General features: G+C 53.4%; 2 protein-coding genes across 8 annotated transcripts in view; one reads left to right on the plus strand and one right to left on the minus strand.

Moving 5' to 3' along the window:
• Positions 1 to 23,438, plus strand: LOC109503995 (uncharacterized). 2 transcript variants are annotated; one of them, XR_003113898.1, is made up of 2 exons: positions 1 to 1,023; positions 22,968 to 23,438. XR_003113898.1 is itself a non-coding variant. In XM_025305142.1 (2 exons), the coding sequence occupies exons 1-2, from the start codon at positions 12,590 to 12,592 to the stop codon at positions 23,156 to 23,158; spliced, it is 312 nt and encodes a 103-aa protein (XP_025160927.1). In that variant the 5' UTR covers positions 12,542 to 12,589; the 3' UTR covers positions 23,159 to 23,416. The 2 variants fall into 2 exon arrangements, 1 of the variants encoding a protein (XP_025160927.1); XM_025305142.1 differs by lacking the exon at positions 1 to 1,023 and adding an exon at positions 12,542 to 12,710 and having other exon boundaries at positions 22,968 to 23,416.
• msi (RNA-binding protein musashi) overlaps positions 1 to 26,413 on the minus strand; it is a 68,032-nt gene that overhangs the window by 15,957 nt on the left and 25,662 nt on the right. The window contains exons 1-2 of one of the 6 annotated variants that reach the window (XM_025305136.1): positions 12,537 to 12,583; positions 6,820 to 6,899 (exon numbers count right to left, since the gene is read on the minus strand). The exons of 2 other annotated variants lie outside the window; for them this stretch is intronic. In XM_025305136.1, coding sequence (XP_025160921.1) covers positions 6,820 to 6,863 — 44 coding nt within the window. In that variant the 5' untranslated portion in view covers positions 6,864 to 6,899; positions 12,537 to 12,583. Of the gene's footprint in view, positions 1 to 6,819; positions 7,081 to 12,522; positions 12,680 to 26,413 lie in introns of those variants that run through there. 3 more of the 6 variants (XM_025305139.1, XM_025305138.1, XM_025305134.1) reach the window with 3 other exon arrangements.

Here is a 26,413-nt window from a genome sequence, read left to right on the forward strand (position 1 = left end):
TCTCTCTCTCTCTCTCTCTCTCTCTCTCTCTCTCTCTCTCTCTCTCCGACTATTGTGAGCAACTTTCTGCTGAGCGACATTCGGCTTATGGTTCACGCTCTTCCGATAGCGAGCGTATTAAAAGCGCGCTACTAAAAATGGCGCTAAAACGACGTTCAACGAAAACTCTTACAACAGTTGGCAGCGCAGCGCGGCGCAAATTGCTCACTGAGAGTTGCTCTTTCGGCTGAACGCAGACAATGTCAGCGAGCGCGAAGAAGAGAAAGAGAAAGAGAGTAGTAGCAGCAGCGGCGGCGGTGGCGGCGGCGGCGGCAGCAACAGCAACAGCAAGCATTCGGACAGAAAGAGAAGAGGGCGGCAAGGCGGAGAAAGAAAACGAGTTCACATCGTGACGCGCCGCGCCGGTGGAGTTGGATTTCACGCAGTTGGTAGTGGTGAGACGACGGTGGTGGGTCGTGTGCTCGTTGATGCAAGTGGGGAGAAGAGGCAGAGGGGCTGGTGCGGGGGGACGGAAAGCTGGTGGTGGATGTCGGGGTGGATTTGTCATACAACCCTACCTACCCTACCCCGGGTACGTTGGATCAGGGCACCGCCGCCAGACGGCGGCACCGTTTCTGTCCAAGGAAGAGGGTTCCTCTGCCGTATGGAGCAGCGAGAACCGGAGGAAACGGACGCGGCATGGACAAAACGTCGGAGGATAGGAGTAGCGCCCGCGATGCCGATTCCTTCGACGGGAAGCAAGCTACGGAGCAGGGGAGCGGAGTCGGAGAAAGGGGAAAGAGTCGGAGAAAGAAAAAGGGAGTGAGAGAGGGAGAGAGAGAGAGAGAGAGAGAGAGAGAGTGAAAGAGAGAAAAAGAGACGGTGGCGGCTCTGGTGGAGGAAGATCGATGTGGAGGAAAAACCGGATCTCCCAGCGTTGAGCCCATCGCGAGGGATGTGACGGAACGCGGAGGCCCTCCACGGCGGCGAAAGAGGGACAGAAAGGGGGAGAGAGAGGGAAAGACTTCGCCATGTTTGACCGCCGTGAGAGTCTTTAGATAGAGAATCCTATATAAGTGTGTAGCATCTAGAGTATATACTTATATATATATATATATAAAACACTATTTGGCACTCTCTCTCTCTTTGGCAGATGTGTAGCTGCTAGAGTATTTGTATAGATCTCTCGCTGTAAAAACCACACACCAGCTGTGTATGATTTTCAATAAATCTCATCGATCGGGCAATCTCCGATTGCTTCTTTTTCTCTTTCTCTTTTTCACTCTCACACTCTCTCTTTCTCTTTCTCTCTTTCTCCCGCTGTGGGACGCTTCACACGACGTTCCGATTAGATCCCGTCGCGAGAGAATTCACCGCTCGACGCAGCCCGCCAAAGTCGCGACGCCGAATCGATCGGTGGGAAAACTCGCTTGGACGTAGACTGATTAGTTTTCCCAACATCCGAATGGTAGATTCGTGTTGGCGAACGAGCGTACGTTCCGCCGACGGAGATTTGCATGCTTTGCACGTTGCGGATCGGATCAGCATTATAGATTGTGTATATACGTTACATAAATATATATCTATATGTGTGTGTCGAACACTGCTGTGTCATGTAAGCAACGCACCTCCCCTCCGTATATGTATCGTTTCGTTTCTCGCACTTGCTCGTTACTCGCATACAGATGTATGTCTCCGAGTGCCGAGTCCGGAGACCGACTCGTCTCGCGCGGACGGGGGAAGCGAAAGCATGGAAATGGAAAATCGCCGAACGCGGTGCTGAGGAAGCCGAGTTTTCGAGGCGTGAAACAAATTCAGGCGCAATTACATCAGTTCAAACGCATTTATCTACCTCTCCTCTCTCTCTCTCTCTCTCTCTCTCTCTCTCTCTCTGCCGTAACAGCCGCGCGTAGCTGGTCGCGTCGCGCAGCTTCTCCAGCACCCTTGAGAAAAAAAAGAAAAAACGAACCGGTCTTTAGAGTACGAGAGCGCGCGGCGAGGAGCGGTACGTGGAGGGTCGCTGCGCTGGCGCGTCTCAATTTATTTTAATTTCGACGATATTAGTTTTAATTAAGGCGCCCAATTAACGCGGGACACGTCGCCGGCGCGCGACGACCACGCGAGAGAGGCGAGAGAGACGAAGATAACCTGGCTCGGCTTTAAAAGCTCCGAGAGAAGTCGCGTCTGAGTGGTAGCGGGGCGGGGGGGAAAGGGGCTTGAAAATACCAATCGCACGTCGCGTATTGTTCAGGAAAAAGAGAGAGAGAGAGAGAGAGAGAGAGAGACAGAGGGAGAGGAAAAGGGAACACGTACGTGCGTAACATATCGCGCTGGCCAATTTTGCGCCTTACGAACATCAATGAACGCGTCACATCGCGAAACGACGAGATTCTTTGCGAGAGAGTGAAAGAGCGCGTTCGACCTTACGATTTCGTCGGCCGGGGAGAGTCTGACTCGCGCCGCGAGCAGCGACTATTCTGGATATAGAATCCCGCCTAAAGATAGCAGCTCGTCCCAACTATCTTCCGTCCTCTTGGATCCGCTTCGACGTGAGAGCTCACGTGCGGCTGAGTCGTTCCGACTTTTCTCCCTTTCTTCCGCGAGCGCGAATTATATCATTGTTATCGAATCATTCCCGGCGAAAGTTCTCCGCGTGCTTCGCTCGGGCGACGACCGCCGCCGGCCTCTCATCCTCCTTATACTCCTCTAACGCAATTCAAAGGTACTCTTGAACTCGTGTTCGAGTTTTCGTATCCCGCTCCCTCTGTCTCTCTCTCTCTCTCTCTCTCTCTCTGTCTCACCCCCAGCTCCGTCTATCTCCGTCAGCCGCCTTTCACCCGGGCATCCCTCTTCGAGTTTTCCCTCTTTCGTCCATGTATCCAGCACTCACGTTATTGGATCAATACGCGGGGTTCCAATTAATCCGCAGGGGGTATCCCTCGACAGATGGCTAACGGAAAACACTATAGCCTACCATACCGACCCTCCCAAAAGTATACGCGCCGCCAACCTTCCGCCGTCTTATACATTATCCAGCGCACAATAAGCTGAAATTTCCTTCCGCCTCGGGAGAATAATCGCTCGAGCCTCGACGCCTCGGACGTGTACATTGTCACTCGCGCGATCCTCGCGACAGCGTGCCGACGGCAAGAACCGCCCCCCGTGGAAAATCTCAAATCCGCGATCCACGAAAATCGCGCGGACCGCGGAAGCGTCAGCGAGACTACCCCCGTCGCGAGAGCTTTTCGTCACCGCGCGAGCGAGCGCGAATCGCGGGTCCGCCTCTGCCCTTTTTTCCAACGAGATTGGCAGCAGTCTTCTGCCGGCGCGGCGCGGCGGAACGACGGCGTCATTAAGCGAAAGATCGATCAAAGACGACTCTCCCGCACGTCGGCGTCGGCGGTCCCCGCAGTACATCTATTCACCCTCCTTCCAGCGCGCTTCCTATCTAGGTCAGCCTTATGGCCGGCCACCCTAACATTCTCCTACGTTTTTTCTTCCAACCGAATCCACACATCGCGGAGATTAAGCACCCGCCCCCTCCCGCTCCGCCGCTCAGCGCTCGTACGGCTGCGAGACCTTTTTAACGTGCGCACAATGAACCCCGCTGATCCGCCGAGTCCGCCTTGAGACGCGGTATGGATTCTCCTTTTTGCGTCTCGCATTTTCATATTTCTGTTTTGCTCCGTATTATGCGCCCGGAGAGTTCTCTCTTCTCTCTCGACGCCGCGGCCGGTTCATCGGAGATTCTCGCCTCGCCTCGCCTTGCCGAGCTTCAGCTCTCGGCGAGACAGCGCTCGCGTGGATCTTTACTCGGCTCGGCCCAGTCTGTAAACGAACAACGGCGGAAAGGGCGAGTCACCCCCCCCCTCCGATCGACGCACGGCCGACCTACATTCAGCGCGAGTTCGCGCGCGACCTCCCCGAGGATCGGCGCGGACATCACGTGTCGCCGCGTAGTTAAACGCACACACGATCGCGCTCCTCCTGCCGGCGCGGTCTCTCCTCGGAATAGCGCTTATTCCCTGACGAACTTTGACATTTGTTCCTTCTCTCCGCGAGGATCGTCGCGCGGTGATCCCGTCCTGTCGCGGCGACAAATGAACGGGCGAGTCGAGCGAGTCGAGCGGAGAAGTCGCGGAAAATTATTCTACGTCAAACACAATGCGTGAATTGCGCATTATGCGCGACACTGACACTGATTATTAACGCTCGTTATTATCTCGCGCAATCGGCACAATTTTTAAATAAACGAATCGCTTGATTTGCATGATTATTCGCGGGATATGCCGCGCGCGGTCGGGGAAACTCAGCGGGCGTTTTCCGATTTTGACTCCGACACATTGGCTTCAAATAATTCTTTCCCTCCATATAAATATATATCACCAAATAATAATTTTGGCTCGAAATAATTTTTCGAATAATCCACACGCTTGTCACGCCTATGCGCGCGCTCGCAACACGCTTTTCTTCCGCTTCGCTTTTCGATCGGTTGCCACGATCGCAGGATTCAGCGTGAGCACGAAGCGAGCTCGGTCCTGCTCGGTCGCGAAAGATGCGCAAAAATGAATGCGATTAACCGCGACTTGCCGAGCACGAGATATCTCGTGATTCGCTCGCTGCGCATTGTGTTAATACGACCGCGCTGTGTCCTCCTCTCTTGCCTCGGCCCCCTTCCCTCCTTGCTTACGCGGGCGTGGCACTGTTTGCATTTAATTAATCATCTCGGCCCGCTACAATACCGCGTAATTCTATCGATCCACCGGCTGTCTCGAAATCATTTATTATTCGGCATTATATAGCCCGGTGCTTCGCGACACGCCGGACGTTCCACGACCGCCGCTCCCCCCCCTCCCTCAGACGACGGCAGATTCAGCTCGTCGTCGGCCGTTATTATTTATCACGACTTGATTCCGTACGTCCCGAAGGATACGGGAGAATCTGTCGAAACGTCACGACACACAGGTGACAGCTGTGTGAAGCGACATCCGGCACATCGCTCGCGCTGCCACGTGACTTTGGCAGCTGTCAAGTTCTCCCGACGATGCGCGACGGCTGATCTGATCTAAAGGCTGACGAACGAACGGTCGCTATTCTTTCGATGACTTTATTAACTTCCTATTAACATCACACAAAAGGGACGAAAGGGCATTGCTGTGGCGTCATATTTATAACCCCGCGCGACAATCGCGTCGGCAGCGTGCGACCTGATTGGATATTCCACAGCCGGAAATTAATTCGTACAATATTGTCGCCGCGCACCGATAAGCAGCTCGCAACTCGCGCGCGCATGCGCGGCCCTGATTGATGCCCTGATTATGCAGCCGGATTAATTGTGCAGTGTGCGATCGGCAAACGCGCCGATCATTCCGCGGATAAAGGCCGAGAGCGGATCCCCACGGAGGGGGTGAGATCCTCGTCTTCGAGCTTCGGGAGAAAGAAACGTTCGCGGGTTGCGAATTTATCCGTCGCGGGTAAGGCGCGCGCGCGCGGCCGGCGACGTATGGTATCTGCAACGTTCTACCTTGCCGACGTTTCCGCGTTTCCGTTTCCGGCGTACCAACCGAGCGACGCCCACGCTCGAAAGAAGCGTGGGATGACGTGCGATCGAACGATATACAGCTTCGCTCCCGTTTGCTTCGGCGAAGGCATTTTTTCTTCCTTGTGCGCTTGCGACGCGTTTCTTCTTCCCGAGGACGGCGACGCTTTGTCGCTTTGTCGGCGGCCGCGCGCGAGTCGGCGGATTTTCCGCACACGGGAGCGTGCTTGCTTCTCATTCATTTCGCGACACAAAATGGGTGGGTCAGCAAACGGAATTTCAAAATATTCGAATGCCGAATTCATTTGGAAATTCTCGCGCGCGCGCGCGCGATGCCGAGGAAGACGGACACGCCCGTTCGCTGGGAATCGTCGTATACCGCCATGGAGATTCGCTCGAACGCCTCAACGGATATCCATAAACATACACGAGCGATGGATTAATTCGACGGGTTATCCCAAGTAGTTTCCGTCAAAGGGAAATACCGCTGTGCGGGGAAACCGCCGCACATTCGACGGCTCGATCGAACACACTTGGGAGCGATATATCGACGAGAGGATTCGCCGCCGTTCGCGCGATTGAGCTGCGATTCCGCACCGGGACGTCCGCGTTTAATTACGTGCGTTATTGACACACGCTCGCCGCATTTTATTTCCGGACTCGTTTCGGAGCCCTCGCGCGGGAGGGCGGGGGTAAGTTTGCCGTGGTCCAAGTCCGTTCGCGCGTTAAGCGGAAGGTGTTTCGCAAAGCGAGCGCAAAAACGAGCATCTGTATCGTACTCGCTCCCTCCCCTCCTCTCTCTCTCTCTCGCGCGGAATATCGCAATCAACAGCCGCCCCCGACGAGTCTCGGGGGTTGGAAAAATCTCGCGCCGGCTACACGCGCCGCGCCGCCGCGCTCATTAATAGGTAGCGGCCCACTTTTTAGACGGAAACGGTAAAATGCGTGTTAATTAACGCGACCCGATCGCGGGATTCGTTAATATTCATCGATCGGCGGATGCCGGGCGGCGGTTTGCGCGTTGCAAGTCAGGTCGCGCACGAAGAAATTTCGCACGCAATGCGTGCAACTCTCCCCCCCCCCCTTCTCTCATTACGCGACGATGCGTTTAATATCCTGTTTGAACGGTTCCGTTCTCTCTCTACCGCTACCCGTCTGTCTAATTTTCCCATCTAACATTCTATTTTCTATCGCAGACAATCGGTCCACTACCGTGAGAGTGAATGACATGAACAACGCTAGGTGCATATTCATTATGCTATATAGCGAACAAAGGAATATATTTGTATTTTTATTTTCACCTCATGCTTGAGTACCGGACAGCGAGATTCCCGAGAAGTCTCATTCGTCCCTCGTCTCCGGCGAGTAGAGTTTTCTCAGCCTGACGAAATGACAAAATGTAAAGTCGGACATTGAATACGGCTAAATCTCTGGACAAGCTACTCATTCATAACCGCGAACACCAACAATCTCGGTCTAACGATCTAATTTCTGAGTGAAGTTCCGCTCGCTGATCCAACGAGAGGCCTCATCGCTTCCCCGACTAGAAATTTTGATCAGGTTCACCTAACATTGATAAGGACCTGATAGGGTGAAATGGAAAGTAATCCTAAGTAAGTCAGTCTTTGTAATGTCCTAACGACGAATGAGTAAGGAAGATCTTTATAAGGTTATAATGATTGGGTCCACATTAAGACCTTAATGTACCAACCTAGTATATGATATAATATGGTTCAGTTAATCAAGTCCTTGTCGGGATCTTATTCATTGTAATATGATTTGCATTATCAAGTTTTAACAAAACGATTCTTGGTTCATTTCCAAATATAAAGATGTTTGCATTGAAAAAACACTTCACTGGATCACTGGAATATATTTGTAAAATGCTATAGAAACTATCCTTTTTTAGCAGTCAATAAATAGTTGTAAAGTTAACGTGACATGCAACTTTTCTCTTTAACACTACTTTATGTCTTGTCACCTTGTGATACTTTATGATCTTATAATATTCATTTTATGTTTCTTTTCCGAAACATTTTACAAGTATGCTTAAGCGATCTAAAATATTATTTCATGCAAATATCTTTTTCTTTGGAAATGACATGAAAGAATTTTCAGCGTGTCATTTCTTATTTCTAATGTCATCATCCAATATAGCCGTGGCGAGTAATCAGGAGTCATAATTTGGAAAAAAAAACGTAATAAGGATTCCATAAGGTAACTCAATAAGGACCTGACTGTGAATCCTTACTAAGGTCCTGATATCCACGCTGCGTTACATGACTTACTAGGACCCGATAATATTACCTTATTAGGGCCTGATGTCCAAATGAGGTTAACCTGATCAGGACCATGGGATAAATTTCTAGTCGGGTCCTCGAGACCGAATCGCGGCAGCTCGAGCGCTACGAAAACCTACTACGTGGACAAACAACTTGGGACGAGACACAATCAGGTGTTTCAGCGCAAGATCGCTGCTACCAGCGTGAAAATATTCAAACTGTCTACAGCGCGTTCGACAATCGGGTAGAGAGGATTCAAGAGCTAGGGGGAGACAGAGAGAGAGAGAAGGAGGGAAAAAAGGTGTGACGTAAAAGAAAGACGAGGCGGGTGATGAAAGGAGGAGATGCGGGCGCGCGTCAGTCACTCGCAGCGAAACCAAAACGGAATATGGAGTAGAAAGAGGGACAGAGAGAGGGACATGAGTGTCCGGACGCACCACTACTGGGCCCACAGCTTTATATTAGTCTAGCAGAGTCGGTAGAGAGCTACCGTTAAACAAGGCCCCGTTGAACAGCACGGGGAGAAACGTTCAGTCGGATGGACGGATTTTCCGGCGAGATACGAGCGGTTCGGGAACTGCAGCCGAAAGTAGCAGAATCCCGACGAAATAAACCAGAAGTAGTTGAGTAATTCAGGCCGGAATCCGATGACTTCAGCCGAAACGTCCGGATCGTTCGTATCTCAGCAGAAAATTGTTTCATTCAACCATCTTTCGCTTCGTGCAAGAGAACGAGACCGTGAAAGGGTACACATGGCAACTGCTGCAACTGTCAGCCACTTTGCTCGCGGTGATGCTTTTATTACTGACCTACCCGATGGTGGTCTCTCTCTCTCTCTCTCTCTCTCTCTCTCTCTCTCTCAGCTGATCGGCAGGTAATACGTGTACTCGACCGGCGCCGGTCTCTTTTGTCGTGGCGATCGCTCGTGCCGGCTTTACGAATTCTCCTCGAAGCCTCAACGCGCCTCTCGTCTCTTTGAACAGGCGATCGACCATGTACCGAGACGGCTCTCGCAACTGAACACCACCGGAGAGAGAGCCGGAGAGACAGAGGGAGAGAAGGGGAGAGAGCCCGCTCTCCTGTCTGCCTGCTCAATCGTGGATCTCTCGCCGATCGTGTTCGCGTCTTATCACGTCTATCTACGGCGCCCTCCCTCCGCTCTCGCGATCGTAGACGCCGTTTCGTTCTCTCGGGCGATTCCGTGCGTGTCGAAGAGGCTTGAACTTCGTCTAGCCTTGCCTTTCTTTTCCTTCCCCCGTGTCCTTTCTTTCGACGTTCAGTAAAGTGAAGGGTGAAAGAGGGAGGTAGGAAAAAGAGAAAGGAGCGTGAGGGTGAACGGGAGGGAGGAGAGAGAGGGAGAAAGAGAGAGAGAGAGAGAGAGAGAGAGAGAGAGGAAAGAGAAGCGCGTCAACCCTCTCTCGTAGGGCGTGGTGGAGGCAAGGAGGAGCGTTCGCGCACCAACACCTCCGAACACCGTCCGCTTCTTTCCTGCGCAACGAGGCTTTGTTCGCGTTTTGTTCGGCGTCCTAAATCGGTTTCGAACAGAAATCACTTTATACAGCGGGTGTTACCGGCTAATTGCCCGCTCCGTTCACGGGGTGGAGGAAGGCTTCTCCTTCTCCTTCTTCTTCTTCTTCTTCTTCTTCTTCTTCTTCTTCGGTGCGCGCTTCGTTCGCTCTCGGATTCGACTTCTTACCCGAGTTAGCCGGGCGCAAGCGGGAAAGGAATGGTCGTCGCGATTAAATACCGTCGATAATCCCCACCTCCCTGAACTCCTGTTGGCAAATATATGCCGGACGGATGGTGCTGATGGTGATCGTTGCAATCGCGAGTCGGCAGCGACTCGAGGGCACCGCCGGTAACGCGCGCGCGCGCACGCGGAGAACCGCACCGTGATTTTCTACGATCTCGCCGCGGCAATTTCCCGTCTCGCGCATTTTCCTTGATCTCCCGAGTTCTCGCTCGGCTCGCCGATCGGGCCAGTCGTGGCCTTTGAAGCGAGCAACAGGGTCGATCGTTACGATCTAATTGCTCGGTACGGAGGAATCGATTCTTAGAGGGAACTCCGAGATAGCTGCACGAGAATAGGAAGAGGAGAGCAAGAGGACATGACAGAGAGAGAGAGAGAGAGAGAGAGAGAGAAAACTTGTCACGCAGTCACGTTGTCACGTGCGGACACGACGTTACACTCTTATTTCTCTCGGAGCCTAAATATTTCTCTTCTCCGCAAATCCGATAACAACCGCGATAAAGGATAAAGCAATAGATTAACGCATCGTCGCGTGAGATAGATAGATAGGTAGAGAGAGGGAGGGAAAGAGAGAGAGAGAGAGAGAGAGAGAGAGAGAGAGAGAGAGAGAGAGAGAGAGAGAGAGAGAGAAAGTTATTAATAACGTAGAGCCGACAGAGAAAGAGAGCAGCGACAGCGAGAGCGTGAGAAGCGCTCGCGCGCCGGCGGCTATTATATTGCACGATGTGGCAAGGAACGGACAGCAATAATCCGCTTTGAAAGTCGTTAGAGAGTTAAGGTCCTTCGAGCATTAACTCAGGAATAACGTTTACAAAAGTCGGACGCGTCGCGCCGCGCCGACGCCGGAAACTGACTCGGCCGGCTTCGTGACTGCAGTTCCTGGTAGTAGAAATAGTGGACAAACTCGTTATCGGCCAGCCAATTAAACATACGCTCGCGCATGCGCGCACGTGTGTGTGTGTGTGTGTGTGTGTGTGTGTACATAAATGTTTGCACGAGTATGCACATACAGCGCACAATGCACTACGTGTACGCGCCGTCCGACCAGATCTAACGGTCTATAATCTAGGTCACCCCGAGATGATTCTCGTCGTCGCTTCATGTACGCCGTGTCCCAGACCTGCCGATCCTCCTCTCTCTCGTATGCAGATTCGTCATCTTATCTGATTTTTCGCCGCGGTTTCGCCGAGAGCGTCGGGAAAGTGTGGGAGGGGGCGGGGGGAGAGAGAGGGAGGGAGTAAAGTTTCGGTAAACAAACGAGTCGCGATATCGTCGCCTCTTGGAAATATTGACTCTTGGAGAGCGCAAACTTGGAGGCGACGAGAGAGAGAGAGAGAGAGAGAGAGAGAGAGAGAGAGAAATAGAGAGAGAGCGTTCTCTCATTGATTCCAATTGCAATCTATTTCAACGGATCTCCGGATTAATCGGGCGAATGTTCGATACGTGAAAGATTAAGAAGCTAGGAGTCCGATCTCCGGCTCGCGAGAGTCGGAGGAGAGTTTTCTCAGAGGTGGCTCGCCAAGTCCGTTACACTCTGTGTACGCGCGCGTTCGCACGTATATGTTTTTCATTTTCTAATTTACCAGAAGCATTACCCTACTTCAAGATTCGCGATAAAGAAACAGAAAGAAAGAACGGAAGGGTGACGGGGATCGGTGTGTGGAAGACGGTGCGCACGAGTACGTGTATTTGTGCGAGAGAGCCAAAGATATTATTGTGACGAGAAATCTGATGAAGAGAGAAAGGCGCGCGCACGAGAGAGAGAGAGAGAGAGAGAGAGAGAGAGAGAAAGAGAAATATAGACGCGTCCGTGTGTAAAAACGATCGATACGACAGGAGCAACGAATACCGTCGGCGCACAGCGAGTCAACTGTTGCGGAAAAATGACACGAGCCGACGAGCGAAATTGCGCCGGTAATCGAGCAGGATCATCGATACCGCGAGTGATACTCCGCTTTATTACAAAGAAAGACAAAAGGGCGAAAGGGAGGGAGGGAAAATGCTGGAGCGGGGGGGAATAAAATTCTCGCGGATATCACGATTTCAACGATGGGTCGCGGCGCGCGGCCGCCGCACGGAATGTTCCCTTCCGTTCTTACTTTCGACGTGATAACGTTATTCCACGTGCGCGTGTTTCAATCCGCCCATGACGCGAGCAGGCAACGAGATACGCCGAGAGATAGAGATTACCGAGAGCGCTACCCGCGCGCCCGCCGACAAATCGTGAAAAATCACACGGTACCTCCTCGTCCGTGACCGAGGACGCCAGAGAGATAGAGAGAGAGCGAGAGAGAGAGAGAGAGAGAGAGAGAGAGAGAGGGAGAGACGAGTCAAACGGGAATCATAAATCCTGCGGCCTCCATAATCGGAGGTGTACACGCGTCGCGTTCGGCATACACCGGCCCGTATAATGAAACGTAACCGCGGAGTGATAGCTGCATCTTGCATGTCGGTCGCGGCGATAAGAGACACGGAACTCGCAACGTTACATGGCGCGGCGCGCCGTGGCAGCGCGAACATACCGGCGAAAATTGCAATACGATCGCGCAGGATGCAAATTCGCGGCGGTCAGGAGAGAGGAGCTTGGCTCCACACGTGTAGGATAATCAGCGCGCGCGCGCGAGTGAGCGCAGTTGGTAGTGATGGTGGTGGTGGTGGTGGAGCCGTCGGCGAATTCGTTTGCATCTAATTCGTTCCACGATGCAAGAGACTCGAAGAGGTGAGACCGAGAAGCCCAGGTGGTCGGCGAAGAAGGAGTAGGAGGAGGAAAAGGAAGAGCGGGGGGGGGGGGGAGAGAAGAGCAAGGAGCAAGAGGGCGGCACGCCCTCGTCGGCTCCTCGCTGGTCTCGCGCGATATCGCGTCGTCTTTCTCTCTTCAGGCCGATTCTCGTGTCTGGGCTTGGGAGAGAGGCAGGCTGAGAGTGTCAGGCAAATAAAAAAGAAAGGGGACGGGTGGGAGGGAGACGACTCACGAGAGATAACGCACCGCGTCCTGGTCACCGGTGATCCGTCGCTCGTGGCCGCGTCTGCTGGTCCAGCATGATCTTACCAGGCCCGACGGCGACGACGACGACGACGACGGCGAGGACGACGACGACGAAGAGGACGACCGAGTTTCGTACCTGCATCCTTGAAAAAAAGAGACAACAGGGGTTCTCAGGTGAGACCGCTTGGTGTGTGTGGCGCCTCGGCTTCCGAGGTGTAGTGTTTCTTCTAAGTCGCACGTGCCGTCGCCTTTCTCTCTTTTCGCAGCGGAAAAGCTACGAGAGAGGCCCGGCCAGCCGGTCGGCGGCTCTCTCTCTCTCTCTCTCTCTCTCTCTCTCTCTCTCTCTCTCTCTCTCTCTCTCTCTCTCTCTCTGTCTCTTTCGCTCGCTCGCGAACGAAGCACGATCGTCGAGCGCTCAATAAACGCGCGAGATCAACGCTGCAACTGGGGACGCGAATAACGAACAACGCTAAACGCGCGAAAAGATCGGCGGGCGCATGGCTGATCGGCAACTCGTCGATCGCGCCGGGGGAAAAGAAAGCAGAAAAGTTACACCGATCTCGAGAACAACCGTCTAGAGAAAAGAGCGACTCTATTGTACAAGGAGTGAGTGAGTGAGAGTGAAAGTGAGTGAGTGAGTGAGTGAGTGAGTGAGTGAGTGAGAGAGAGAGAGAGAAAAGGAGAATCGACGCTAAATAAAGTGGGAGAGTGTGTGTGAGCGCTCAACTATACCGAACAAGTAACATGTACACCGATGGACTAATTAACTACAAAATACGACGCGTGTGTAATATTTAACATTAAAACGCGAAATACAATAGCTCCAATGCAAGCGACATTGTTCTCCATTACCATTTCGCCGCACTACCACACACATTGTGTGTTTCGCCAATGCTAGATTACCAGAGAAAGAGAGAGAGAGAGAGAGAGAGAGAGAGAGAGAGAGAGAGAGAGAGAGAGAGAGAGTCAAAAAGAGAAAGAGGAGGGGAGACAAGGAGAGGAAGAGAAAAAATTCTCAGCTACACAAGCAATATTATTCTACACAGTGACCGGCCATACCGGCGACGACTACTTGTATCGCCGCGCGATATCCGCGTCCGCTTGCACAGTTATACAAACGTGTACCCTCCCACTAGCTTTTCCCACACGCTAGTCGGCCTCTCTCGCGGTGTCTAAGCTAACAAATCGCGCACTAAACACTTACGTACCACAGCGGCGGCGGCGCGCGCGCTACGCAAGCTAATCACAGCGCTCTGCGAGAGGAAATGATACACTCTTGCCTTGCGATTCGCCCAACGTTCGCTCTATATACTAATGGCCCGCTATTTCGGGGGAACCCCGCCCTCCTGCCTCCCACAACTGCTCTGTCTCTCTTCTGGCGACCATTCCATTCCGACGTACATACATATTTATGTGCGTGTATTTATTTTGCGTTATTTTGGCGTGCGCTGACAATTATTTTATATACAGAGAGAAAGACAGAAAGACAGAGAGAGAGAGAGAGAGAGAGAGATATTTTTCTCCCTTTCCCTCTTTCTTCCTCTCACCCTCTCGCTAGACCCTCCGTCAAACAGAGCTCGCACGAATTGGTAGTTGGGAAATGCTGCAATAAAGTAACAACACGACGACGCATATCCATGTTTCGCGCGCGGGTGAGTGAGGAGCCGGATACCGCGTGGAGCGGGAATTTGCATAATGCAGGCGTCAAACGTCCGCGTTTCCGAATTTTTTATGCGCCAATGTGCGCGGTGCTAACGGAAATCGGATTACGCGCGCGTGTGTGTGTGTGTGTGTGTGTACTGCGGTAACGTCTGTTTGCGCGCGCGGTATTCATATTCACGATGATTTGTTGAACTTGCCAAGTGGGAAATATCAGGTGTCTCTTTCTGGCGGTAGTCAGGCGTACCGGCAATGAAATCCGCCGGGTGTCGGTGACGACGGTACGAGGTAGAGAGTCACGGTCGCATCTCCGTCGAGCGTGACTTTGATCGCGATCACAGCCCGTGGCTGTGACGCGATCGCGCGCTGATAACGGGCGACTCTCGTTCGCTTCGTCCGCGCCGTCTAGGCTGCCGGAGAAGCGGCTATTTTCGATCTCGATACCTCGCGCGCGTTAACATCGCAATGCACACCACCATGTACTAACTTAACAGCCGCACGCGGGCGATACAAAGGAATAGGCGGGCGGGCGGGTGGCGAGTCCCGCGCCGAAAATCGCGATCGCGCAATCCCGCCGCGCGTTTCCCGGAGGTGGAAAATCGGGGTCATCCGGGGGATTTTCCCGGACTCGACTCGCTGCAAGGTGGCGGCGAATAATGCACGTGGAGTAGCATGCCCACGCACGCTGCCTACGCAGCCAGTTATTCCCGTGGTGGAGGTGGAGGCGGTGGTGGTGGAGGTGGTGGTGGTGCTGGCGATGGCGGTGGTGGCGATGGAGTAGCAGCGACGCGGGCGGACGAGGAGGCGGGGAAGGAGGAGGAGGAGGAGGAGGAGATGGTGCGGAAGGGGTTCGACCGCACCAGGCCGATGGATCGATACTCCTCCAGGATCGAGGAAATTCCAGGCCGCCCGTGACTTGGCTAATCCTCCTCCGGTAACCAGACGGAACACCTCTGGCCACCGGCTAGAAGCAGCGCGCTCGCTCTCTCGGCGCACGTCAAACGCTAAAAGGCTTCCCGGATTAACTAACATAAGACGTCATACCTGGCAAGCCACGCGCGATCTCCCGGCGAGGTCGAGCGATCCTCCTCCTCCTCCTCCTCCACCTTCTCCTGCTCTTCTACCTCCGAGTCGCTATTATCTGAGAATAATAGAGACAACGCGCTTCCGAACACGGACCGACTCTAATTCCAGCAGCGGCGCGGATTCCGTTCGTTAACAATGCGATGGAACTCTGTTTAGTAAAAGACAGAAAGACAAAGGGGAATAGGGATGGATAGATAGATAGAGAGAGAGAGAGAGAGAGAGAGGGAGAGAGAAGAAGAGCAGGTTATATTTACTTAAACGAAACGAACGATTAGACGAGGCTGGAGGAATGGAGCGTAACAAGTGCGATATAATCGAAACGGTACACGGCAGAGCCCGCTGAAATTGAACGGAGGAGAGACGAGCGCAAGTTTCTCTTTTTTTCTTTCTTTTTTTTTTTTTTTTTTACGCAAATACCTGCACTAAAGTTTTCATTGAACGTTAAATGGCCTTATCGGGAAATTGCTCAGTAATAAAATGCCGTGCATAACCGTGCATCGCGCCGGCCACTTCTCGGCTACGATTCGATTGAACTCGCGCGTCGACTCGCTGCAACGTGTGTGTATGCCACCCGCGCGCATATAAATTGTTTTAAATAAATAACAGGTCTTATTATTGGCTCCGCCTCTCTATTACCAGAATCGGGAATGATTTCTGTGTCTTTTCAACTTTGTGCCACATTTGTCCGCGCAAACGCGCGATATCGGATTCTTTTCCGGAAAATGCGCGCGCGTACTCGAAACGTACGGACGTGCCATCGAATATCGACTTGAATCACGCCGCGGCTCATTGAAAAATCATAATGAAAATTCGTTTTACGATTGAGCGCCCGTATTCCCGCGGATGCGGCGGTCGAGAGAGAGAGAGAGAGAGAGAGAGAGCCATTACCACGCTCGCGCGCGAGCGAGCGTCTGTGTTTATCCGGAAAAGTTTACGCGGCTAATTAGCGAGCTATCGTGATTCAATGAAATATTCAATTCAATAAAACGAGCAAACATGATCAAATAGCATGATTCGGAATTAACGATGAGCGAACGAGCGCGCGCACGAAAGCTCTCTGCCGGAGAAACTCGCCGTGTGTGTTACGACTGCATAAAAGCCGTTTCCACGTAACGTGGATTATATACGGCGCGCTTCGTTTTTTACGCTCGTACGGCCCGCGCGGAACTCGCCTCTCGCGTCGCGAGGGGCGAGGCGAGAAGAGGAGGAAAACGCGAGCGCGGATTCAGCCGCGAGATTCTCCCCAGCGAAACAAACAGCCCCCCAGCCAGCAGCCAACGTCCGCTTCATTCGCCGGCGAATCTTCACATTCGCGTCCGCAGACGTGACGTACGTGAGGTCGACGACGAATTGAGAACCACCTGCGGATCCGTCTGATTCCACACCGCGCCGCCACCACCCACCCTCCGCCCTACCGACTACTGCCAGCACCCTCCCGGCAACCACTTTCCCCTCTCGTCACCTCCCCTTCCCCCGTGACGGAACGTTTCCATTCCCCGTTGGTGGGCCTCCTTCCAAGGAGAAGGCAAACACACACACACGCGCGCGCGCGCAACACACACACACACGACGCACGCACGCACACACAGCCGCGTTGAACGAACCGCCATGCAAAAGGGAACGGCGACTGTATTGTAGATCTGTAATACTCCTACCCCTTCTGACAGAGAGAGAGAGAGAGAGAGAGAGAGGGGGAGGGAGGAAGGAAAAAGGGAAGCGAGAGAGAGAGAGAGAGAGAGGGGGGGGGGAGGAAGGAAAAAGGGAAGCGAGAGAGAGAGAGAGAGAGAGCAACGGGCGAACTCGGTTGCTACCCTTCCCTCCTCATTCTCCTCCTCTTCCAGCACAGCGTTCGAACCGCCGCCGCCGTCGTCGCCACCGCCGCCGCCGCCTTTCCACCCTCTATCCACCCCTTTCCCCCGACGAAGCCGACTTCCTGGTCAATAACCTCGACGGCGTGTGTGCGACATAATCGCCAGTGTTCGTGATCAGGATAAGGATGCCGTTCGAGAACACCCCTCTGTCATACCACGTGGTGTGGTACGCGCGACCTCCCCCGAACGCGAGTGATACTCGTTCGCACCTTTGCGTTGCTGCGAAAGTCGGTGGTGGTGGTGGTGGTGGTGGTGGTGGTGGTCATGGTGGTGGGGGGTGGTGGTGGTGGTGGTGGTGGTGGTGGTGGTGGTGGTGGCGGCGGCAGGTGGGTAAGATTTTATGGACTCTTTCTCCGAGGGTTCGAAACGGCGAGTGAGCAGACGCCGACGGGGTGAATTCGATAGCCGACGCCGCAGATTACCGTAAACGTATCCGCGGATACGCCGGGGATGACGTCAGATGACGAGTTCGACTGCCATTGTCAAGTATTAGCATAGAGGGGTTGCTTCAGCCGCACATCGCCGAAATCGTGACAAATTTAGACCCTATTCTCCTCCCCTCCCCCTCCGCCCTCTCTCTATCCGCCTCGTCCAAAGTTTCAGGAGACGAACGTGCGCGGCAGGGACCTTCCGCGGCTGAAACTTCGTAATATCGTGTGCTACACGGGAAGATAATAAAAACGGCGTCTCTGCGCGCAAAATGAGCTCTCGAAAGTTTGCCTTGTAGGTCCCGAAAGTACCCTTATTTATGTCCGCCTTCTATTAATTATTATGGATTGTAAGTACCAAGTTAACACACACACATACACACACACACACACACACGCGATATACATACGCAAGCACCCTCGCGGCCTTTATCTCGAAGTATGGCCGCCCTGCTTTTCAGATATACACGCCGGAGTGGCTCGTTACTTCAATCGGAAAACTGCGCACATATAATTGATCGTCATGGGCGACGAAGCGAAGGATTCGCCCCCGATATTTCGCCGGCGAAACATCGCGCGATATACACTTCCCGCACACGACGATGGCGCACGATAAATTCCGGAATTTCCACGGGCTCGCCGGCCGAAACGTGATGCCATCTGTGGCACTTGGCGCGAAACTCGTCTTAAAAATCATCCCCCTGAGATCAATACGCCGTAAGGGTAGGCCAGACAGCGGGTCTGCGCGAAATACAAGGCCGGCCAGTTGGACGCGCTTAATTCTCATCCGCGCGCGCGCGCGCGCTCGTTCCCACGGAAGCGAAGGAGAAAGCCGGGCAAAAAGCGATAATTCCTTATCGCCGTATCGAGAGAGCAGATTCGATCGTTTGGCCGATTATTCAGCCGGAATCGAGCTGGTTCTCCGCGGAGCTGGAAGCGCCGCGCCGCGTCGCAAAGAGCTCTCCGCGGCCGACCGGCGATTGGCGACCTGGCGCGGAACGCGCTTCAATTATTCTCGCGTATCGCCGCCGACGCTAGGCGGCGTATCGTCCCGCCCATTCGTCCCGACGACGCTGCCATTGTCCTCTGGAGATTGAAAAGTTGCGAAACGCCGAGAACGCCGCTGTCTGCGGCGCGTCAGCCGTGTCAAGTCCCAAGCGGACCCGACGAAGCGACTTCGCGCGCGCGCCCGCTCATGCGGCAAGTTTCTCCGCTCCGCGTACAGCTCCCGGTCTCGCCGGATATTAAATATTTCGCGGAAACTATGTATCGTGAGATCTCTGATCGGCGGATCCGCGACGCGCGGCAGCGTTAAACGCGAGCCGCGCCGCGGCGAGCAAACAGCCGAGCGCGCCGCTAACGCGCGCTCCGCGAATCCGCGCAATGAATTATGAGTATGGCGCAACGCCGACGCGATACTTTCGTCAAACAGAGATAAGCGAATTTCGTCCCACGCGGAAAAGGAGAGACGGAAAAGGAAAGAGAGAGAGAGAGAGAGAGAGAAAAAGTGCGAATTTTCCGGCCGATTCAGGGCGAGGCTGACGCGCATGTGAGAGATTGTCCGCAACAGCGATTCCGACGCTTGCGCGGCCATTTAATCCATATTTTTGCATCTCACCTCTAAATACGCAATTAACTTCAAAGATCGGAGACGTTCAACTGACAGTCGGCCGGCATTAACGCACATCATTGGCGAAAGGTGAACGTCGAGCTTATTATTCCGCGGTTAGTGATAAGTGAACGTCGCGGCTCGTGGATTATTCCGCGGTTGGTGATAAGTGACGATCATCATGCTCGCGGATTCTTCCGCTTGCGGATGAGTTAATTGGCCGACTCGCGCGTGCTTCAAGCCCGATCGTCAACGGGTGTAACGAGTCTTGAGCGTTTCGCCTCAAGGGACTGTAACTTGTTTTGAGCCAAAGGTCCTGCCATTTTGGGCAGGAGTCCTTGAGCGTTACCGCGACCCCCGGCGGCGCGGAAAATGTGTCTTTTGCCAGGAATCGCGTTCACAAATCGGACCCCTCTCCGCCGGAGTCTCTTCATCTATTGATTCATGACGGTCTCTCGTTATTGCGAAATGATAGGACTCGGCGACTTGGCGAAAGCGCAACGCCCGCGTTGAAACCGCGGTTTCTCTTTCCACGGGTATTAGTTGAGCACCGGTCAACCGTAATTCAACAGATTTTCTAGACCTCCGGTGTAGAGGCGCGGAACGGGCCGCGGCAAGGGGAGGTCGGCTAACTCAAATTTATGAGGCGGGATGACCCACATAAAATAAACACGATCGCGCCCGGCGAGATTTCCGAACGCTGCGCGCCCGCGCCGCCATGGTGCGGCCGAGCCGTCAAACTTCAATTGCAGATCAAGTATAAATAACAAATCGAGAAAGAGAAGAGAGAGAGAGAGAGAGAGAGAAAGAGAGAGGGATGAGGATGAGGAAGTTGCGATCAATCAACGGGGTTCGCGACGGGTTAATTCTTCCGGCGCTTCCGCGCCGCTGCGCCATTAAACATTTCCGTCTGGCGTTGTTTGCGTATTAAAACGAGCGCGATTGGATCGCGCGCGGCTTGGAAAAAGAAACATTTGGACGACCCATCGGCCGCTTCGCCGCGGAAGCCGTAGGAAACAACGCTCGAGAGCCGACCGGGCCGACCCGGGCGAAGAAGACCCCCGCTGCTGTATTCGGGTCGCAGGTGTTCGGCTTACCGGACCAGCCCCGCTAAGGTTTCCGCGACACGCGAGTGTCTTCTCCGCGGCTTCTAACGAGATAATTCGATTGCCGGCCAGCAATGGGGAAGGGGGGCGCGGCGATGCCGCGCGCGTTCTCCTCACCCCCGCGGAAAGAGAAAAGTCCGAGACGCGCGCGCGGGCTTTCACCGAGGTGATATGTATTTACGCAAATTGCCCGGTCTCGCCAATCTCGTCGGCGATCGAGATCGCGTTTCCGATAGGTTTCGTAAACGATTGTCGTCACGCTTTCGCCCACCGCGATAATTCAGCTCGCGGCAAAAGTAGGACGGGCGCGGTGCGCGCAGCTTCGATCGCGGCGTTTCCCTTGATTTGCGCCGCGGCCGACAAACATCGCGGGATTAATTAGCGGCTGATACGCGAGAATAGCACTCCGCGCATAGTGGCGGGGGGGAGGGGGGAGGAGGAGGTTCTCTCACACGCTTTCTCTCTCTCTCTCTCTCTCTCTCTCTCTCTCTCTCTCTCTCTCTCTCTCTCTCTCTAACGCGTTGCGGACCTTGACTGTCATTATTTCAACAATAAAAACATGCGGGTTGTCCTTCTCCCTCTCCTTGCCCCAGCAAGGAGCTAACAACGAATCTCGTTTAGGGTTGGCGCAAAGTCGGCCATTGCTCCGGCTCGAGGTAGCTTTTGTGCTTTTTGTTCGGCCGTGCCCCTTTCATCGCGCCATCCCCTTCGCGGACAAAAGAACTCGAGTAAATACGAAAAACGCCGCACAAGCGCGTCGTCATCGCCGTCTCCTCCTCCCCGTCGTAGTCGTCGTCGTCCACGACGCTTTCGAAACCGCGAAATCTCTCATCGATGACGACGTCGCGCTCTTTCGAGGGTTGAAAGTGCCCCGACTAATGCGCCAATAAAACACGTCTCTCGCGCCGTTCGCACTTTCACCTACTTTGCCAGCTTTGTTCGATGGAAAAAAAAAAGAGAAAAAAAACAAAAGAAGCCAAGAGAAGCGCGTCTTTTATTGGCGATACGAATAATCGCGCAGAGAAATCCGCGATTCGGGGCGCATCGCGCAAACATGTCGCGATTTTCCACGTTCGCGACTGTCGGACGATTAGTCTCGCCGGGGTCATAAATGGCTTCCCTCTCCCCCCCCTCTCTCTTTCTCTCTCTCTCTCAACTATTGTCGTCATTGGCGCGCGCGCGACGCTGGAAGGTCGGTTTAATATTGACAGCTGCAGCAACGACAAAGTTCATAGCCCGGAGGGTAGATAGTTTGTAAGAGCGGGGACAGCGTATGGAGGGGCGGCAGGGGAGGGCAGAGCGAAGGGGTGCCACACGAGGTAAGCGGCTTACAGAGCGAGCGACGTCGTCGTCGTCGGGATTTTCGGTAACGGCGCGCGCTGCTGCGTGACGTTCCGCTCGACGTCGGCTTTCGGACAATGACGCGCGTCGTCTCCGCATGCACTTTTCCGCACTTTCATTAAGAACTTTATTCCGCCCTTAAGATGCGGCCGCGAGACGAGGCGCTCGTGCGGAAGGAAACTCGACAGGCCGCGGCGAGCGCCGCCGCCGCCGCCGCCGCCTCGATGTTTCAAGCATACATTGTTAAGTGCGAGGCAAAGTTTCTCGAAAAAATATGATAAAGTATCTCTCTAGATGGTCACCGTGTGAAGTAGTTGCTGAACGAGAGAAGATTCGGATGGAGAGGAACGTGACTTCCCTCGTGACATCTCGCATGCAGATTTGTCGGACGGCGATAGTAATCATTACCCTCGATTTTTGAAAATTGTTACACCAAGGTCGCTCTTTGTGTGTGTGTGTGTGTGTGTTTTTTTAATAGCACGATATGGTCTTTTTTTACGCAAATCGATTCCGCTCGTCAGTCCGCCTATAAAAAGCACTGAAGCGAGATCATCGAAGTGAATATTTCCCGAGAGACGTTTCGCATTTTATATATTCTGACATTTTGCGACGTAAAATGCGGAATATATCTCGCGTACTCGCTTCCCGATAACTTTGCCTTAATATTTATATATTTAGAACGAGAGAAAAAGCACATTTCTTCCAGCGACTCCTTCCGTTTGACACATTCGCGCGCGAGAGAAACGATGAGAGAGCCGGCTGAAATATATGCTCGACGGTAAATGCGTCAACGATTATTTCAAATATTATTATTCACCCGGAGATGTTGCATATCTTCTTTCTTGTTTAAAGCTTAACTCGTGTACACGCGCTCTCGGCGCATGCATATTAATTTCGAGGCGAAGAATTTTATTGATCTTTCTCGCTGTAATTTATGCTGTCGTGCGTCGAACGCGAAGGCAGGCCCCGATTTCATTTCGCCGGTATCACAGGGCGGTGATAAAATCGCGCGTCGCGGGAACAAATACGCAAAATTGTTAAATATCGCGAGGATCGTTCTCTCCCCTCCCCACCTCTCTCTCTCTCTCTCTCTCTCTCTCGCTCACGCTGCGATAGCTGGCGATACGTACGGGGGGACAAACACGAGAAGCAATACGCGCACGGAGGCATGTCGAGGCAATAAAGTTAATTCGCGAAGGCAGACGTACGCGCGCTGCGCGCGTATTTGCAGATGGAGCGTACTCGCAATTGTCAAAGCGCCGGCCGCGCGCGCTCGTGGGATTTTTTTTTCGCGTTCTACCTTTCTGAAAATATTGTTCTCGCTGTTTTAGCTGATGACCATCGCCATCGAATGGAAGCCGGCCATTCATCTGGACAATCGCTACCGGCTGATGAGGCACGAGCCGATGCTCGACGCGGACGGCAAAGAGACCGACGTGATCGGGACGGACTGCTAGTCGAGGTATCGCGCGATTCGCCGTCGCCGGGGGAATCACCGAATGACCGACCGCGGGATTGTTAAATGCGCAATTACACGCGTATATACCGTGGACGGATCCTTGCCGATACTCGACGTACTCTCGCTGTCCGAGCCGACGATTCGCCGATTTCCGCATTTCGGCTCATTATCTGCATTTACGCGGCATTTATCGCTTCTTCTCGGTAAAATCGTGTTTGGTCAGTGTAGCATTTCCACTTATTTCCGACGCTCAACTTCTATAATTTAATAGAAATTGCTCCGCAATATTCTGCGAATGGAAACTTTTGGGAAATAAACTGATTTTTCAAAACGTTTGTGTGAAATAATTCTCTCTCTCTCTCTCTCTCTCTTTTTCAATTTTTAATTCCCTTTTAAAACACTTCATACCGTACTGGTGATATTCTTCGCGATATTTCATCCCGTCTCCTCTTGGCTGTGTGAAATCACTCGAGCGGCGTAAAATTTTATATTCTAATCTTTATGTGAAACGTTTCACTCTCTCGTTTTCTCCTCCTCATCGATTGACTCTGACGGCCCCGCGGCGAATTTATTATTAGACGACGACAGAAAAATTCATCTCAGTATACAGTGTTCATCATAATTGAAGATTATAACAATCATACATTATGCACAAACCATTGCAATAACAAAGCAAATTGCCATTCGCGAAATCGCCCGCGCCGTGTATAACCATCTGCCCTTTCCTGGCCGTTCCTGTGTTTGCGCATCACGCGATTACGGAGCATTGTTATTCCGTGTGCTCTGAATTATTCCTGCGATGTTTGTGTTACGTGCGGAAATAAATCGACGAGAAGGGTAAGTTAGGAAAGTACGGTCATTCGTTTCGCGTCTCATCGCTGCACCGTTCGCGAGTATCGAATATTACTTGCATAAGACGTCACTCGGGCGGTACCATGTGAGTCGTCTCTTTGACTACCGCCGGGTTTGTTTATGAATCGATCCATCCCTACCCGTCGCGCTCCGTTCCCACGTCTCATGAAAGACAGGATGCAAAAATACTGCACACACCGCTCTCTCTCTCTCTCTCTCTCTCTCTCTCTCTCTCTCTCTCTCTCTCTGTCTTCCTCAGAGACGCGTTTTATAGCTCTCACGTTCGCGTTTAATCGGACGAGGCGCGCGCGTTTCACGGATAAATGCGGATAACGACGCGCACAATGTGTATATTTATATTAATGTTTAAACCGGCTATCACGCTTCGTGAAAAGAGTAGCTTCGGTTCTACACACGTGACAGTTTTTTCACGTACCCTCACGCACGCGCGCGCACGCATACACACACACACACACACACACACACACACACACACACACACACACACACACATACACACACACACACACACACACATGTAAGATGTCCCATTTGCAGCGCATTGTTCCTCTCTAAATTCCTTGGAGTGGAATCTCCCGCGAAATGTGCGTGGCGATACGATTATTATTATTGCTCACTCGCAATCCGCTGATAAGACAAAAATCCGGCCTTGCGTTACCTTGGACAATCAACAGTCAGAAGTCATCCTGCGCGAGTGGCAAAAGTCGTCGGATCTCCGAGTCGACTCGGGGATCACTCTCGGAGAGTGAAACCTCGCTCGCGAAAAAGTCCCGGGGACGACTCTTCGTCGGCGGGGCTCGCGCGGCGCTCCAAGTTTCCACGCCATCAAACAGCAGACGCGAACATGATCAAACGCGAAAATCACCCTCCTCCCTGCCCCTCCATGAAACGCATTCCAGTTGCGATCCACTCGGCGCGATCGTCGACGACGAAGACTCTACCTTCCCCCGTTGCCAACGCGCAGCCATCAGGCGCGAACGATTGATACACCCCCCTCGCATACGTATTCTCCTCTCCCTAATAGTCCTACAGTCTGCCTCTCTCTTCCTCCCCGCGTTTCCGCGGGGTCGAAAGGGGGAGCGAAGGGCCAAGGTGGTGCGAAACGACCGGAATCGAATCGAATCTCCGGCGGCAAGCACGCGCGCGCACATAGGCCTGGTGGTCTACGTCAGGCCAGGTGGTAGCTCCGCAAGATCCAGTCGACCCTCTCTCGCCCCCTTCCGTGCCCCCTCCGAAACCCCTCTTGCAGGCCCCGCCGCCAGGACGGCCACGCGACAGCTGTTGAACGTTCCACAGCGCTCGACGGTACGCTCGGAGAGCGCGCATTAGACGACGAGAGGTCGTGTTCGGCCGGTTTAACTGACGGCCGCTGCCCCCCCTCCTCCTCCTCCTCACCGCCGAGCCCTGTTCGTCAGAGCGTTCTTCCTTCGTCAGAGCGAGAACCGCGGACACGGGCTGGTGAAACGCGCCGTTGCTGGGGAAGCCTGGCGCTTTCGGCGCCGTCCGTCCGTCTGCATCATCATCATCATCATCGTCGTCATCAAAGTCGTCGTCGTCGTCGTCGCGTCGCCGCGCGACAAAGAGCTCATTCAACGACGCACAACGATCTCCTCTCTCTCGCTGGCGTCGGCCGGCCGGCCGGCCGCGGCAAACTCCACTCGCGCCGCGGGCGAGTATTCCTGACGCATAACGAACGCTCTGAAAACGCGCCTTTCCGCTCCCCAGAGCCAGGAACGAGGCTGCACACGAGACGGCGTCGGCGTTTCGTTTCGAGGCGGACGGAGCTCGGAGAGTCAGAGAGGCGTACTCGGGCGCGACCTTCGAGCAGACGCGAGCGACGCACCCGCGGCTCGGAATGCATTTCCATGGGACTCGTCGCGTCGCTTTTTCCTGCCTACCTACCGTGCGGGCTTTTTCAACGGCGGCACAAGAGAGTCCGGTTCTAGCCCGGCTCGAGTTTTACGCGCGTTTTACGCTCGACGGCGGGTCAATGTTGCGCGCGCGCGCGCGCGCGCTTCTCGTGTGACGGACGTGACATTCTTCAAGATCCACCGCGAGACCGAGAGCGAGGGCGCGTCGCGATTGTGCCGGCGGTTTGTCTCCGCTTCTCCGGCTCGTGTGAAAATCCTTTCGACGACGTGTGCGCGTACATGTCTCGCGCTATCGGTGGCCTTCCCGAGCAGAAATCAAATACGGCAATTTTTTATGCCTGATATGGCATGACTAGACACAAGCGCCGTAAGAAGGCATTATGAGTGGACCTTATCCGCGGTCGGAATGTGGCGCAATTGTCTTGCACAATATTTTTCGGATTATATCCTGACCAGCGATGACCAGTCATTATTTGGATGCCTGATTTGGTCCTGATGGACATTTCCCGATGGAGGTTTCTCGATTTCAGGCAATTTTACACGGAAAATAAAGATTTGCTAATATATGGACAGC

Source organism: Harpegnathos saltator, unplaced genomic scaffold (genome assembly GCF_003227715.2).
Source record: "Harpegnathos saltator strain DR-91 unplaced genomic scaffold, Hsal_v8.6 scaffold676, whole genome shotgun sequence".
Lineage (NCBI taxonomy): Eukaryota > Metazoa > Arthropoda > Insecta > Hymenoptera > Formicidae > Harpegnathos > Harpegnathos saltator.